Genomic DNA, 17534 nt, shown 5'->3' on the forward strand with positions numbered 1-17534 from the left:
GAGGAAGGTGAAATAGGAATGGAAGACAAAAACCCTGCATGCATACTGTCGTTTCAGGGACTGGACACTATAAAAGCAAATCTGCATGTAGATCTCGTGTTTAGAAACAGAAGTTTCTCCATTCTTCATAGTTAGGGAAATTTTTCTTTTCTATCACAAAATGCAGTGTTACTGAAGGCACGTTGGAATGGAGGATGTTCTTTTTCTTGCGTGGGTTTGGAATAAAGCGTGGTAGGAGTGTGGTTGCCAGGAGCTGGCACTGAGGTCCCCCGGGGTACTGAGATTACAGTGTCGGCAGCTCGTTGCAGGATTCGGTTGTGAGATGAAGGTAACCAAGAGAAAAAAATCCAGAGAATCTCTGTTGAAGAAACTCCATGGTAGCTTCTAGCGTATTTGGATTATATTCATAGGGCTCAAACGCGCAGAAACAAAAATGCGCAACACGAATTTGTATTTCTTGTTTCATACATTTTTAAATATGTTATGATCAATTTGCCCTTCTTGAGCTAAACGGGGGTAAATGTGAAGTGGTACTCAAATGGGAGGGCTTAAGTAATGCTACAGCAGTCCCTTCATCTGGGTTCTTTTCTTTCAACAAATTACCTGCCATATCTATCACCTATCTTTATTCTCACATTAGATATCACGCTATTACATGTTGATTAGTCTGTATAAATAAAAATCTAATATTTTTAAAGAGTTTGGTTTTGATGGGTTTATGCGTATAACTAATTAGCACTGGTTTAAGTTGTCCCTTTGTTGTTAGTCGAACAGAAAGGCTGGACACGAACACAGCATAGCTTGAGGTATCTTTGCACCTTGTGCTGTAGTCAGATTTCAGATGTGTAAGCAAGGACAGTACAAAGAAGTTTATTTTGCCCTTTTATACTGAAGATTTGAGTTGCAGTAACAGTTAACATAGCGCCTGTCCCAAACACTTGTGTAGCAAGTGTTGTTGCCTTTGCAGAGTGGTACTAAAGCATGTGACATATCACTGCCAGTATAATTTTGTGCAACCTTACATGTTGTTAAAAACAAATTGAGACCTTTAACTCAAGATACATAATACAGAAAATCTAACATTTATATTTGAGAACAGTTTGTATTATTGCCAAACCATTACAACATATTGAAATACGATTTTCTGTGCTTAATCTTGTGAATGAAAATGCAAGCAAGAAAATTCTCTGATGCGACACACTGTAAGATTTCTGTTACTGTGCATGTCTGAAATGACTGGCTGTGCTCATTCTGGCTTAAGGGTTATTTAGGATAATTTCTGTGTCAGGTCCACATTATGTTGTAGGGTTTCAATGAATTAGTGATTCTCATGTTGTGTGAAATATGACCGCAGATTACAAAAGTGACATCGGGGCAACCAGAATCTTTTATTTCTATTTAATGTTATGTCAGACTGGATTTAATAGATGTAGTCATTTGAAAATAAGCATAATCATCCATACAGCATCAGAACTGTAAATTCAGCTTTTATGAGGAGGAGACTGAAAGCATAATGTTTATTAAAACAAATCAGTAGAGATTTCCTGGCATTTGTTTATGCTGCTGCTTTCCTAGTGTGTCATAGGATCATTTCAGGCATGTCAACATTGCTAAAGGATAGGGAAATGTGATTGCTAAGGTTCTTTGGGAAGCTTACTCACTGTGGTTAAAATTTGCCTTAAAATTCGTTTTTGCAGTTCTGTTAATTCAGTTTTGCCTTGGTCAAGACACTTAATTATGTACTACATTTTGAATGTGAATGGTCCCAGTGAAGACAGTGACTTCATCTTCCCGAATCTTGGGATCTTTATTCAGTAGAATGTGATTTGAAGATAATTTCTCCCCAAAGTTAGGATATTAAAGTGGTTTTTTATTAGCCCTATATATAACTTCTATGGGAAATAAAAATGCAAAGGCTTGAAATACTACTGCCAGAAATCGCTGTCAATGGATTTTTGCATGTGACCGACTGATGTAAGTACGCATGCGAGCATCCAGTGGAACAGACCTTCAGCTGATATAAACGGGGATAAGTTGGCTGAAATCAGTGTAGTTATGTCAGTGATGTCCATTCTCTTAACATTTGTTATCTTCTACATCGCTTAGAAAAATAGGCAGTAAAGGGGTTGGAAGGTAGTGAACAATGGTTTGTTCTTCTGTTTGTGTTATTTGGGAGAGAATGGGATATTCACAAGTATGAGAAGTATAGCATGATGCCCAAAAATATTGCACACTATCCTAGGGCCCGTAGTTTTCACGTTACTGATTTGGGATTAGGCTTTTCAAGCCAAACAGTCACTTTTAATTTATTTTATTGAGCCAGTTTTGTGGTATAGGCATGCTGTTACAACAAACGGCATAACCTCAGAGATTCTGAAGAATGCTAAAAGCTTTTTTTATGACCTTTATTTTCCTGTCTCACACTAAAGCAAAGAGATCTGCGAGGCAAATGAAACCATCATGTGCCCTATGTGTGAACGCAATTGCACGCTACAAAAACTCAATGAAAGCTGCATATACGCCAAGGTAATTATTGTCTTATTAATATCAAGATAATTTTTGTCTAAAGATCTGCTTTCATTGTGTAATGGCTGCCCATGTTTCAGCAAAGATTCCTGCAAAACGTATTGTTTCTCTACAGAGTTTTTTTCAGCCTTTGTAATTCACATTTCTCATAAGGGAATGCTCTGAAATGATCACAGATTTTTCTGAAACTTGTTTTACTTTCTATGAACATTTCCTTCCTAAATCCTTATTATTTTCATCAATTTATAAAGTCCCCTGAGTAACAAAACTTGTTGGAAGGTTTTTCCTGCTTTTCTCTATAATTAACTTTTTACTCTGTTTCCCTTGCTTACTTTGTAATTGGATTTCAGCTCCTCCTAAAGGAATTCTCTCGCATAATGTGCCTGTAATGTGCTTTGCTCTGTCTGCAAAGATTTTACACAACTAAATATTTTGCTACAAGAAGCAATCATTCAAACCTAAATAGTCACAACTACTTCTGTATACGTGTAGTGTTTTCAAGTGAGCAGTATATTTCAATGTGTGGTATGTTCATAATGCTGGAAAAGCAGCCTTGGCATTTTTCTTGGAATTCTTTAGCCTGTAAGATAAATCTTGCTCAGAAGCCTGTATTTATAAAATGTGATTGTCTCTGGGCTGTGGCATTACAACAACACTGCAGCAATGTGAAAGAGAAAATCAATTTCTGTGTTAGATTTTGAAATTTTATATAGATAGGACCAGTGTTGAGTACAATATTTGTCATTGTGGCATCCCCTTAACTTTAGGTCCTGTTATTTAAACATCCCCAGTTAATAAGAAGCAGTTTTTGTCTTATTTATATTTACACTAACGTCTGTGCTTAAATCTTGCAAAATTGACATTTTAATAATTGTGAAAAATCAATTGTAGCAGAAAAATGTGACAGCCCATCCATACTTCCATGTATTTTCAAACCAGTCCCCTTGAAACAAACTCAGATGAGAAACAGGGAAGACAAGCAGTAACCACTCATATTCCATCTTCGCAGGCACCCTTTTCTGATGTCTGCAAATATTGTGGAAATTCATGTAAGCTCCCAGCTTTTCCTGACAAGGCTTGTGCTCTGAAAAACTGATCAACTTTAGATTGGAACACAGAAAACAACTAAAAGTTCTCTCCTTTCAGGATCTGTCTGTTCTGGATCTCCCCCAAGTGGAGAAGAGAGAGACTTCTCTTTGGGAAGAAATAGGCACTTGAATTGCAAAGAAAAAGGGGGAGGAGAAAAAGAAAGGCTCAATGAGGCATTTTATAACTCTGAGGTTATAACTGTAATGCCTTCGTTCACCGTGTTGTCTCTAAAGAAAGGGTCCCTGCAGCTTCCCTCGTTACCCTTTTGCTGGTTCCCAGCAGGGGTTGCGATCCTGCTGGGTGCCACCGCGTTGCTCAAGTTGAGCAGCACATACCCAAACGTGTCTCAGCACTGCCACTGTGTCTGCTCCCAAATTAGTGAATGAAAACAATCTGTAATATTAGAAAACTACAACCTGATTTCAAATCAAATGTTCCTTTGGACTTTCTGAAGCACGGTTAGTAACATAAGTAGGTGGAACTAACATATTTTAAAATAAGGCGTCAGATCTGCTCTCTGGGAAAAGAAATTGGTGTTTCCTGCTTGCTTTCTTGTTCCTGAGATGGAGCTTGTCAGCCTTTCCCTCTGTTTTTGTGGGAACATAACTTATTTCTCTGTCTTCCTTGAACACAACCAAGGGAAGGGAAGCTGTCACACACAACCGAAGAGCTGGTAGGCAAGGGAAGCTATTTCAGATTCATTCCGGGCAGGGCACTCTTATTCTGGAATAAGTGTTTTAATCCTTGTCCATTCAAGTAGCTCACTGTATACGAATACATGAGCATTGAGTTAATTAGGAAAAGTGAGTTCCTTTAAGTGAAGTTTATCTCCCCAAACCTGCTTCAGTCACGGGACCTGCCACATTTATGTAAGGCCTTGTGCTCATATTTCACATTATTAAAGCTGCTGTTCATTATGTATCTGCCAAGTTTCCCTTTAGAGGAGCACTTCAGACAGAACAAACTAATGCTGGAAAAATCATATACTTCAAATGTTTTTTCTGCCAAGTTTTTTGCAAAGCTGGAGACAAAATACAAAAGGTGCCTTTTTCCTTCTTGTTACTGCCTGTTTCTTTCATTCCCTCCCTCTTTATTCCATTTCCATTTAAAAATGCCACACTGAGGCGAAGTTTATAATTTAACGGAAAGGCACGTAAAATCTGAGTTGTGTTCTGAACTGCCACATGCCCGAGCTGTCATTCTCATCCGCATTACACGGACTCTTTCATCCATGGGTGATTATTGTGGTGCGCTCGGGCTCTCTGGGCTGGTCCTGCGCCCAGCACACCTTGTCCTTGGGCCCCTGGGCAGGGTGTTGATTCAGGGTGGATTTGAAGTGCCTGAAGTCTTCTATGATGATGACAACGTCAGTCAGGTATGTTGACGGACTAGCACCAGGTCTGCGTAGAGGCCTCTGGTCAACACGGAGTCTCAGACTGTGCATTTAACCTTTAAGACAGTCAAATCTTAATTTTGAGTGTGGTGCTGAATGACTATAGCCCAGACACTGTACATAAGGACAAAGCTAGGTTAGAAGACAGATGTATTTTCTACTTTTAGCAACACTATTTCTGCTGGGTTGGGTTTGTTTGGTTGGTTCATTTTGGGTTTCCTTGGAAAGACGCACTCTTTACTGAGCAGAATATCCAAAATCACATCCTCACACACTCTACATTCAAACTGAAAATGTTGATCAGGTTTAGTGCACTGCTTTTATTCACCTCTCAAATTTTCAGTCTCCTACCCATTATGTTTGTGTTTTCCTTTATGGAAGCAAAAGAAAAACAAAGAAAAAGTTTTTGTATGTACAATTGATCCCACTGTATGATTCACGAAGGGAACATGTTGGATTTATTGACATCCAATGACAAATAGTCAATTCCCATTTCAGAATCTTAGAGAAGAAGAAAACTGTCATACAGATAAAATAGATGTTTTTAATTTAAATTCTCACAATATTATAATAATTTTACTCAATAAGAAATAAAATAGCAGCAGTTTCTATTGCCATTTTCTGCTTTCCTGAGTTAGTTTTCCTAATTTGCGAGGCAGAAGCAGTAACGCCAGCTGTCTCTAGAAGAATGAAAATCTGTCAGCAGGATGAGTTGTCCTTGCAGCAGGCGGCTCTCGCAGGAGCGGGTTGGGTCACCTGCCCCAGGCGGGCTCTCAGCCCCAGCGTCCCAGCACACCTCCTGTCCAGAACATTCCTGCCGGCCAGAGTACCTTCAGGTGTAAGAGAAGGTCACAGTATGGTGAAACTGAGCCTGGTTACCTGCGCCCTTCCTTTGGCATAAGGACGGCTTTCTTTTTATGACACAAGCTTAAAAACTGGTCCTTAAGTTATCAAGAGAGTCAACACCAATGAAAGTAAAGTCTTTTCAATAATATTTTATTTCATTCTATTCTTATTTCCTCTCTCTTCAGTTCCTTCTTCTAACCTATGCCTGTTGATGAGAAGTTAGTTTGCTCTATTATCTTACAACGATTTGTGCCTTTTGTTTCAAATAGGAATTTGAAGTCTGTGCTTTGCTTACTAATGCTCAGGAACATCATAAACTACCTGTCACTAGAAGAAATGCAGGCCCATTATCCCTGGATAAATTACGTTGTTGTAAATTGGCAACTTTAAATCTATTCAAAGTACATTGATCTTAACTTCAGCTTCCTAAATACTGTTTCAAGTTCTGGGTTTTTGTAATATAAACTGTGATGCTTTCATAATAAGTGAGACATCAAATTCACCCACTCAGATGCCTCGAGTGATCCATAGGCATGCAGAAATTAATTACTACTTACTTTCCATCGGTAATCCTTGGACTTTACGGCAGAATATCTATGATGCCAAAAAAATCTTATAACAAACAGTAAGACAGTGGATAAATCCAACAAAAAGGAGAGTGTTCATGAGGTGAAACTAAGTGCACAATCTAGAATTATGGTTTGGGGGTGGGTGGTATTTAGAATTTATTTAATGTTTGTGGGAGCTTAGGGGCACGAGCCTTTTAAGAAGGATAATATGTCAACAATTTGAGAGGCTGAGATGACTGGATAAAAAGGTATATAGACTATTCTTAGCTGCAGAGAGATTGCAAGATAGTTTGGGAGAAGAAAACAGAATCAATAGAGACATTAACTGAATAATATACAGAGGAAGAAAAGTGGAAATACAGAAGATAATTAAGCTTATGAAAATCTTAAAATATAAAATGTTGAGGTTAAATTTGACCCAGTATATGAGTAGAACTCTGAAGGAATATTTAGCCTGTCTGGACATGGACAGAGCAGCTCTTGGTGTCTGTGAAACAAATAGACTGGAGATGCATGAAGTGACAGTCTGGAAAACCAGACTCAAGTTATACTGAAAGAGTGGGACAAACCTTGGTAGAAGAAACATGCAAGTAGGACTTCTTATTAGAATGTTTAGCTTTTAGTTTCTGCCACCAGTTATATCCTCTGGGATTCTTTGGGGCAAAAGGTAATACAGCAATATTATTCGTGCCTGATGTATTTATTTTCTATTCAGGTTACACATTTGTTTGATAATGGAGGGACTGTCTTCTTTGCTATTTTCATGGCAATTTGGGGTAAGTATGTTCCTATTGATTTTGTACTTTTAATTCACCTGACCTTTTTATATGATTACTGGGTAAAGCGAGATTATAGCTCTTGATAAAATGTAAAGGAGGATTATGATTTTGTCGTACAAACTTTCTTTTCCCCTGTTTTCATCAACCTCAATTTCTGTTCTAGTAGTGGGTGAAAATAATACCTTTTATCGTTAATGTAATGACTGTCTTTAGCGTCTTAACTATCTTTCAGCCTGAATTTTATATCATGCAGACAAAAGTCTTTTTAGAGGCAAAGATGTAGGTTAATTTACTGATCTGGTGTCAATATAAAAGTCATGTCTTGTAGAGAAATCTTATAGAATAAATGAGAATGGTTTTGTGGGAGCTAATTAGAGGGGAGCATAGGAAAGATTTGATAAGTGCTTACAGCAATTTAACTATTTATATTCAAATTATCAGTCTGAATATCTGATTACTTTCCCTCTGACATCGCACACGTCATGAGGCACGAAGCCAAGCAGAGGCCACTGTTGAACAGGAGTTACCAAGAACAGTCTTACCTCTCTTAGGAGGTCAGTGTAATAGTGACGTGCAAGAGAGATGTAATGGTTCCAGCACGAAATGCTTGGCGGAATTAGCTTTCACTGAAGCTAATAGTATTTTGCTGGTGGAAAGTAGGGAAGACTGGTATTAACAAGAGATAATTAATGTTTGTCTATGTAAACCCTGAGACAACAACAGCAGTTCACATACATACAACTGTCTGAATTCAAGCCAGAGTTTTACAATTTAAAATAGAGTCAAATGGCACATAGCAGCTTTATTTACATAACATGTATGAATAAGTATTAATGATTCTGACTTAAAGTGAAGGATAAAAAAATGTCACAAATTTTGGAGGCTGGCCTGGTAAAAACAAAAAACGAAATATGAACAACAGCAAAACATCAGAGGTACATAGACAACATAAGCACATGCACAAAATCATAATTAAATTGTTAAAAATTAACATGATATAAATATGACTGAAGGGCACACTTGGATTGCTTACCTCAGTGATACTGCTTCATTGGCTCCTAATCTTGCTGTTACAGCCTTACAATTACTAATAATTGGTTTCATAAATTCCTAAAATACATTGCACTTGGTGATATGGTTACCAGTGTAGACAGCGCTGGCAGCTTTTTAGCATCCCTTCATCTCTGTGGTCGAGTTCTCCTTAGAGAGAGCTCTCTCCATTTTCAGCTGAGGCCAAGGTACAAGTGTAAGGAGGAATTTTGCTTATGTGATGCTGCTTTACCATTATCAGGAAAGATAGCATATTATGTGCTAAGGAAGATGAAAGCTGAACATTACATTTTTCTTAATTTCAAGCAGCGGAGTGATAATCTCGACTAATAGAGGTGAATGTGTCTCAGGTTTTCAGTCTGCCATGCAACACTCTGGATACAACGTTAGAAATCAGGTTCTGGTTTTGATGGCAAGTGTGCTAATTTCATGACTGACGCCTATAGGAATGGCAAAACTTCACGTTTTTAATCACGTTTCTTTAATCTTTTAAATATCTTGGAATAAATACCTGGTTTACTCATCTGCAGTGTGACTGCCATTGTTTCTCTCTGGTGTGTGTGTGCATGTAATTTACATATCAAATGAACCCTTGTTGCAACATTCACCATCAGTTAGTGAGATAACTCCATCGACGTGATTCACAGTCTCCACACTAAAGAAAGCTTTTTAACAGGGTCATAGTAACAAGCACATATCTCATGTGAGTAGTTATTTCCTCTGCACTTTGTTTTGTTTATTCTGTGCCTTTATAGCTGTGTCTTTTTCATGTTCTTTCTTTCTATTCAGATATGTCTGGCTACTGCAAACAGATAAACTATGCAACTAATTGCATTATACTGTATAATTTTACTCTTTAACTGGACAAAACCAGACCATGCTTTTTAGGATATCTATATACATGGCAGAGATAATTCCTTTCCTTTCATGTTAAGTATTTCTTCTCTCTAACCTGTACCAAAGCTTTTTACATCATTTCTACAGATCTAGCCTGCAACGCAAACAACAGATCAGTTTGACAGAGTAGAAGGTTGTCTTTTTTTCCCCTTCGATTTTAACTCTGTGTCATCATAGTCAAAGGTTAAATGTAGTCCATGTTGCTCAGTAGTTCCATTCTCCCCAGCAAACTTTAACCTCTGAGTAATCCAAGTAAATCTAATTCTTTTTGTCGGATTCCTTGAGGAAAGTACAAATGTAGAGTGGGGAAGATAACACCCTGAGTCGTTTATCGGATAGTAATTATATTTGGACAGAATAGTTTCACCTCAAGGTAGTTAAACTTGGGATTTTTTTTTGTATTGATCCCAAAATATCATTGCAACCCTAGTCAAATTTTGTGCTGTTACAGTGTCTGCATTCTTGACCGTATTGATCCCAAAGTATCATTGCAACCCTAGTCAAATTTTGCTGTTACAGTGTCTGCATTCTTGACCAAAGTTACACAAGGCAGAATTTGTGCTATTTGTCTAGTTGCTATTCCTAAGAAAGCAAGTACAATAACCTTCCAGGAAAACCATAAGTTGATCATTTAACTACAAAGTAGAAGAGTGATATTCAGCTACTGTTGTGTATCAGTGTACCTTGTGATTTTTCCTTTGCTTTTTTGGTTTGCACAGTAATGGCTGTAAGGTAACAGCTGTCGGATCATTTTGGAAAAAATGAAAGCATGTAGGTAACAAGCGAGAGTATAACATGAAGTGAACATTATGGTGAAAGGTGGGATGGTGTCATGTCAGCCATAGGAATGCCATCGGATGGGCTCCCTGCGTTGTCTTGCTCTGCCTTGTCTGCTGCGCTGCTTTTGTCATCTGATACACATGCAAAAGTCGTATCGTATGGTCCAAGTGAGTTGTCTAAGTGGAGAACTGGAAGGATAACATGATTATTTTTTATATATTCCTTGAAAGATTCTTATCCTCGTGTGCAGGGTACCTCGCAGTTTAGTTCAGCAGTCCATCACAGCTAAATCCAGTTAACCTCTTTTTTACATAGAGGTGAGCAAAAGAATGAAAGCCCCGATTCACCATCTTCTGAGGGTAACCCGTGTAACGCCTGTTCAGGGCTACATGGGTGGTCGACTTTCAAAGCTAGTTCCTAATCTGACATTCTGGCAGCTTTCAGCTCTTGCATTTAAGCCAGAAAAAGGTGTATTGCCAAAGTTTTATTTTGATTTGATTTTATATGAGAAAAAAGTAAGTTTAGCCTCTCAGTGTTTGTTTAAACATTTAAAAATAAAGTCCAGGAACATGATACAGATGTTTGGACACTGTGTGATTACACTTTAATACAAGTTTATACATATTCATGGAGAAGACAAAAGCAATCTTCTTTTTAAACCTCTTACAAATATTTTTACTCCTAAAACCAGATATAGCTTCGTCCTTCACTCTGTAGTTGAAGTTGGATGAGTGAGGAGTCCAGCCTTTTTCAGCTAATCAAAGTTTGGGAGAGCTTTTGAGCTATAGTTTTGAACTCTCCTGCAATTCTTTGAACAGAGGTTCACTGATACTAGATACAATATTTCCTGATACTTCCGAGGTTAAAAAAATAACTTGTAAGGGGGAGACTTAGAGTTCAGGGGGGAATCGATTGAGCTAAAATTTAAAAATAATAAAGTACTGTCAGTTGAAAAGTAGTTTGACTGGAGTTGATGATATAATTCCTAATAATTCCGTAAGACCAGACTATTTAAACAGCTCTGTGCAGAAATAAAAAAAAATGTTCTTGTGCAAAACCCTTGTGCTATTCCTTACCTGGGTCATTCCTTGTATCATCATAAAGCCGTCTGTGGGAAAATGACTCGGACCTTTTCTTACCACATGCAAAATATCCAATCAGACCAATTAATATAGATCCCAAAATGGCTCCTACAATGACACCAACTATTACTCCTCCTTTGTTGGCTTTCTCTAGGAGAGAAAGAAAAAAGAAGAGACGGTTGAATGAGAATAATAAATCTGTAAGATCAGATACTTCACTCTCGCTTTATAGCAGTCGAGGGCTTTGTGGATTGAGATTTTTCACCACGGATCTGAAATACTTTGCAGACTGTGACTAAACCGGCCTCTCTGCAGAAACTCTCTGCCTTTGTAAAAGAAAATAGATATCTCCATCCTTGACTTCAGAGGGAATAACCGACGTTTACAAAAACCAGAAAGCTAAAGGAGTTTTTAGGAAAAAAAAAAAAAGGTTCCAAGTTTAATTACAGAATCAACCACTATCCTTTTATTTAAAGAAATAAGCAGTAATAGCTCTTTGGATGCAATTATTTCTTAAGCCAGTGGTTAAAATTGCGGCATCTGAATTTAAAGTGATTAAGTTTTAGCGTGCCAATTTTTGAGTACGCAAGATAAAAAATCCCATAATGCTTTCTGCACCTGTTCAGTTAGCAGAATAACTACATTCTTCCAAGGTTTTCCTCAGATCTCATAAAACTTTTCTTCAAAGTTTTTTAATTTTCGTGGAACTGAACTTGCTCTCCCACCCCCCTTCCTTTTCAGTTGTGTTATCTAAAAATCGGGTACGTTGTAATTAGTACAACTATGATGGGAAACGTGAAATTCTGATGCTTCTTCAGCTCTTAGTACATACTGTACTCCACTGGATATGATGGATAAGCCTTTCAGTCCTGTGTTAAAAGCTTGAAAGCTAATTAATGGCAAAAAATTACCGTGTCTTCTAATTTTGCCTTTTCTTTTACTGAAGACCTGATTCAGAGCAGCAGGATAGAAAAGTGCCATGACAGTTTTATGCTCCATTGTTTTCCCACGCATACTCAACTTGATAATTAAATGCATAATGAGTAATTCCTTTTGAAGTATTTATAAGAAGTCATCTTTGGTCACAAAAGTTTCTGAACTTAAATAAGTCGACGTGTCCCACATTTAAAATGTTATTTCTACACGTCTGCTTTGTAGGTCCACTGCAGTGTGAATGGGCAGTACCTGTCATTGGGTTCCCCCACTCTTGGGAGTGTTAAACAAACAAATAAATGGCAAATATTTTTAAAAAATATTTTTTTTATTTTGGGTGAGTGTTTGTTTTAGTCTGTACTAGGTCACCTATTCATTCACATGTCTTACCAAGTCTCCTGTTCAATGAAAAAAAAGGTTTGATTTCAGGATGATGATTTTATTAAACCAGTTGGAGTTTAGATACTTACCTTCATTGGCATCTTTTGAATTAGGTGATGCAGTAGAAGGGTTACTAAAGTTATGATTCAGCTCGGTTGTCTGCTGAACGGGGCTGAAGTTTGGTGTAGGACTCTCCTTCATCGTGGGTGATGTCAGAGTGACACTGGTGGGGAACAAGGTGGTGGGGTTGATGGAAGGGTTATCGCTGGGGAGCGCTGCAGCCGAAGGGGTGCTGTAGGTGACTGTGAGGTTACTTGGTGTCACTGTGGAGGTAGAAGCAGCTGCAGCACTTTTGGTAACTCCAGAAAAGTCACCCATTGTTGTAAATGTTGCTAGAGACGTTGGGATTCGGCTGGAGTTTGTGGCGGAGTTAGTTATTCCACCTTTTGATGTCATACTGACATTTGAAGATGAAGTGGTGCCATGAGTGGATGTCGGGGGTGTGCTGTTTGGCCAACTGCTCATCTCTGTTCTTTTTGCTGCTTTTAGATTATTTGTTTCATTTGCTTTTGTGCCCTCAGTATTGCATTTGTTCCATTGCAGCCTTACAAGCAGAAAAATGAAAATCATTCCACAAGAGGGTTGCATGGTGTTGACTTCAAAGTTTGTTTCGTTATATAGAGAACCTGCAAGAAATTCACTTTTGTCTATTATTTCATTTTGCAAACCCAAAGCTACTCAGTTAAGACCCCAAAAAGCTGGTAAAAAACTTGGTGTTTGTTATACTATAGAAGTCTCAGTAGTTTACCACATGTTGATGCTGAAAACTTTACATTCCTGAGTGTTAGTGACATAACGAATGACCTAATACAATACTGATGATCAACAGAAGCTTTTTGCACAAGAAAATTCCATGTTTCTCTAAACAGGCCTCATACTCAGAGGGGAGTAATTCAAAACCACTTTGCTATAAAATGAGGTAATGATACATACTTGGATGGTGTGCTCGAGGCAATGTTTTCTGGGCAGGGAGCAACTCCAAGAGCACGCTAAAGAGTTATGCTCCGTTGTGAAGAAATGTAATTGTTACAATTAGCCCTGAAAGTTGATGGATAATGTTTTGTGACCCTGAGCAATGAGTGTCATATGAATGCTGCCAGGAGCAAATTGAAAACTAAATCAGTCCAGGGATTATGGATGATGCTGAATTTGTGTGGAAAATTCTTTTCCTATAGGAAACTGGAAGCTGGATATTATGCATTAATTTTTCAAGTGTTAGATTGAGAGGGATGAGAAAAACTCATCTTGAAGTCACTTAATGGTAGAAGTTAGGCTGTTCAGTCTATCTGTGGGGTTTTGGCAGGGTGTGTGTGTTTTTTCTACGTGTGAGACAGGTTGAAATCATGCAGTTATTAAGTCCCACACATAACCTCTCATGTAACAGCACAATGAAAAGTATAAGTTAAATCCTCAGCATTGTTAATTAATTAGGTGTCCATGTATGTGGGTGCTTTACCATCTGGAGAAAGGAGATACACACCTGGAAAAAGGAATTCTTTCATATTCATCCTCCGCTGGTACTGTCTTATGCTTTATCCTGTGGGTGTTTTATTTGGTTTTTTTTTAAGGGGGCAGAGGATGAGGGCTGTTGTGTTCTTTTGTTTGTTGGGGTTTGTTGGTTGGTTTGTTTTATTTTCCATTTAATTGTGCGTTTTCCTTAGGTTAGTTTCTTTGTATGCAGCACCATCAGAGCAATAGAAAGTGTACATACAGTAACAGTAGATAGCAGTCAGGTATGTGTACTGTTATATCAATGAGTAGGTGATAATTAAATATCATGTCATTGTATCTCATTTTGGCTTTATTCTTATTTCTTTTGTGCTGTGTTCTTATATGTTTTCCATGTTCAGTGTTTAGAAGGTGGTACCATTACCTGAAATGCACGTGTATTTATAAAATGCCATTTAATCTGCTTATTAACGTATGTTCCACTTCACAGTGCTTATTTCCCAAGTTAAGGTCAGTTATATACATGTACATCTGCACACCTACACTCTGGGTGAAGCCCTGGTCCCATTCAGATTGACCTCCCCGGGGTCTGTGGGCTTCACCGTGAAGGTTGCATTGATATTGCATCAGGCTTTGTGTTTTCCTTAAACTGCTCAGAGTTGTGCTGAATATTTCTACAACACAGAAAAAAAAATTCCTAATAAATTTTTATATGGTGATTTTCATATGGATGTATATCTAGTAGTGTATTAAGTTTTTAAAAGTAGATTTTTGGCATGTCAAAGTAATTGCAACGTGTTGCCTGAACACAGCCCAGCACCTGCCAGTGGTAGGTGTGATGTCTGCAAAACCTCTGCAAGAGGTTTTGAAGGTCAAGAAAATAATCATTTCAACTTCTTCTCATGGGTAGATAGTACAATCTTTAGAACTGTAAATTCGAAGGACATTCTTTTGCATGTCAATAAATTGTACATTGCACCATTTCCCTCCCTTACAGTGGTGATTAGAAAGTACTTTCGTTTATGTGGTTAAGTGGTGTCATGATGAACAAAGTATTAATGGCACTACTTTGTTTCTTGTGGTCTGGTGTAACGTTCATATTTGCAGAGCTTTCATGCTTAACTATGCATTTTAAGCCTTGTAAAGCAAATTATTTTTACCTTTACGTTAGTGATCCAAAAATAGATGGAACAAATATAAAACAAGATGCAGAGAATTTATATTCTAGAATGCAGAAAGAAATAATAGCAAATGATGGTCCAAGTAATGTATTGGGGTTTTGCTCCTGTGGCTCTTTGCTCCAAAATTCAGATTGCCCTCGAAGGATGAGATACTTCTAAATTTAATGAGCAATGAATATTAAGTTTTCAGGCTTAAATGTATTTTAGTTTTTGTACTGAAAGAATAATTTGTAAGCTTTTAGTGGATTATGGAGGAATACAAATATGAATTGTATTCTTTAATTAATTTAATTTTTCCCCTCTGTTACATGCTGGCAACCTGACAAGTGTAAGTGCACTGGCCGAGCTTCCTAAGAGTGTATTTCCTGTTCATTTTTGGTTTAACTAAATTCAGCAAAAGCAAGAACAATGTAGCAATACTTTTCCTTACAGAAATTTGGTATAAAGTAGCATATACGGAACACTTCCCTTCACCACAACCCCTCCCCCAGCATTTAAAATAGGCTCTGAACTGACTCTGAGAAAATCTATACTTGCTTGGTAAGGGGCATAAATAACCAACAAAGTATGAACTGGAGTGAAAATACTGTCATTGTTTATGGTTCCTACTTCTGCTTTAATGTTCGAATTGCAAAATGGTCGGGGTTTTTTTAAATTATTTTCTCAAAAATACACTCTTAAGTAGAATTTGGCTACAACAGCACTGATTGGCTTCCCAAACACCCTATAAAAGATTATTAATCAGATCCTCTAATAAGCATAAAAACCACCTCCGACTTACCTTTGAGCTCTGCAAAACAGGCAAGAACCTGTTGAAACGCTGTTTTGGCCCCGAGTGCAATCAGTCTGGCGGGAAGAGGGGAGCTCAGGTACTATAAACGCGGCGGCGTGACAGCGGCCGGGAACGCGGCGTGCAGGCGGGGTGAGGGGGGGCAGCCCTTCGCTGGGAACCAGCCTGACCGACCTCGCTGCTGGCACGACCCGGCTCTGTCATTACGGAGTCCGCAGAAATTGCTGTGTTTGTGGTAAAGAGCTGTAGGCAGCCCCTATTGCCTAATCCTTTGAAAGTCTTTCAACCGGTATTTCAGAAGGGTGACTGTTTTCTGTAAACTATAGAAACTATTGTTCCACGTACTTGGCAACTATTAATTTAAGAAAATATAGGGTTGTTTTATTGCAGAGTACGGTATACTTTGGGAGATGAAAACTGGAAAAGGTGTGGCTTCTACAAAATAAAGCAGCGAAGCGAGTTCTGATAAGAAAAACATGCTGCTAGAAATGGGTCTGATCCTATCTCCAAATATGTTCACAGTTGCAATAATTTGAGATAATAACCTAAATCCAAATTTTCAAATTTATCAGATGTTACTAATTTTTACTTTGGAATACATAACCAGACAGGGATCCTGAATGTGACAACTCAATCCTCACTTTAGGTTTTATATAAACAATACTGGATTAAAGTAAGAATGAGGAAGTCAGACATGTCATATATAACTTCTAATATGCTGATCTAGTAAACCCATGACTTTTTTATTCTTTAATTCTTTATGTATATTTATTCTGGGCTGGTATGTGGTGAAGAGCAGCTCAGAAATGTTTCAGTATTATGTGACTGTTTGAGTGGAATGCCAAGATGTTGTTATCTGTTTCCACTTTAAATTTTTAAGGAATCAAGTGCAAATAGTATTTCGTAACTTATCCTCGAGATAAGAGTTGAGGATATGGCATATACAGGAGGTGTTTGTGTGGGAGCAACTAGTGGTGTTTTCATGAAAATATTGCAGCGGAGAAGTAGAAGGTTTTCTGTGAAATGGATTGAGTTCTACCCTTTCTAATATCCCTTTTGGGGAAGTAAATTATTTGTGTGGCATGAGGTGGGGCGGTCTGGGAGAGGAGGGAGGACAGAGTCTAGTACCGTGGGACTGGTTTTCTTTGGACTCTACCGTTCTGCTAAAGGAGGTGTGCTGCAGTGAGTATCAACAAGCTTCCAGCTCATGCTTATTGCTGCGTCTGGCTGGACACGCATCTAACCCACTGACCATAAGATCTGACAACCGATTGACCATAAGATCTGACAACAAGCACCACGAATTTGTGTCCAAATTTCAATCTTGCACACCATTAACCAAATGGCAAGTGATATAGCAGGGTCAGCAGTATACTTCACACCAGCGTGCACGCCTTATGGAGCTGAGAAGCCTTTCTGATAGTTTTTTAAAACGGAATGTTATTTGAATAGATCTATAATATTTGAAAATAGCAAGACCTTAAATATATAGGCTGCAGTTCCGTTAACGTGTACCTGTTACAGTGGTGTGAAAGTCATACCCCTCTAGTGCTGCCCTCGGCCTCAGCGTGGGGCTTGGGACGGTGCACTCCCGCTCTCTCTTTTATTTGTTAGCAGTTTCGTTCATCTCTTAGGAAAAGTAAAAACTGTTTACCTGAGTGACTTGATGCCTACTGGAAGATGCTGCTGTGTTTGTGAGTCAGTTCTTGGCGAAGCGCGGCACACCTGC

At 38.3% G+C, this 17534-nt stretch overlaps 1 protein-coding gene across 1 annotated transcript in view; it reads left to right on the top strand.

The window, feature by feature from the left end:
* Positions 1-17534, top strand: part of ANO3 (anoctamin 3) — a 90704-nt gene that overhangs the window by 49961 nt on the left and 23209 nt on the right. Inside the window, exons 11-12 of the mRNA XM_009886265.1 lie at positions 2430-2526; positions 7139-7199. Coding sequence (XP_009884567.1) covers positions 2430-2526; positions 7139-7199 — 158 coding nt within the window. The remainder of the gene's footprint in view (positions 1-2429; positions 2527-7138; positions 7200-17534) is intronic.

The sequence above is a fragment of the Charadrius vociferus genome, unplaced genomic scaffold, assembly GCF_000708025.1.
Source record: "Charadrius vociferus isolate BGI_N301 unplaced genomic scaffold, ASM70802v2 scaffold115, whole genome shotgun sequence".
In the NCBI taxonomy this organism is placed as follows: domain Eukaryota; kingdom Metazoa; phylum Chordata; class Aves; order Charadriiformes; family Charadriidae; genus Charadrius; species Charadrius vociferus.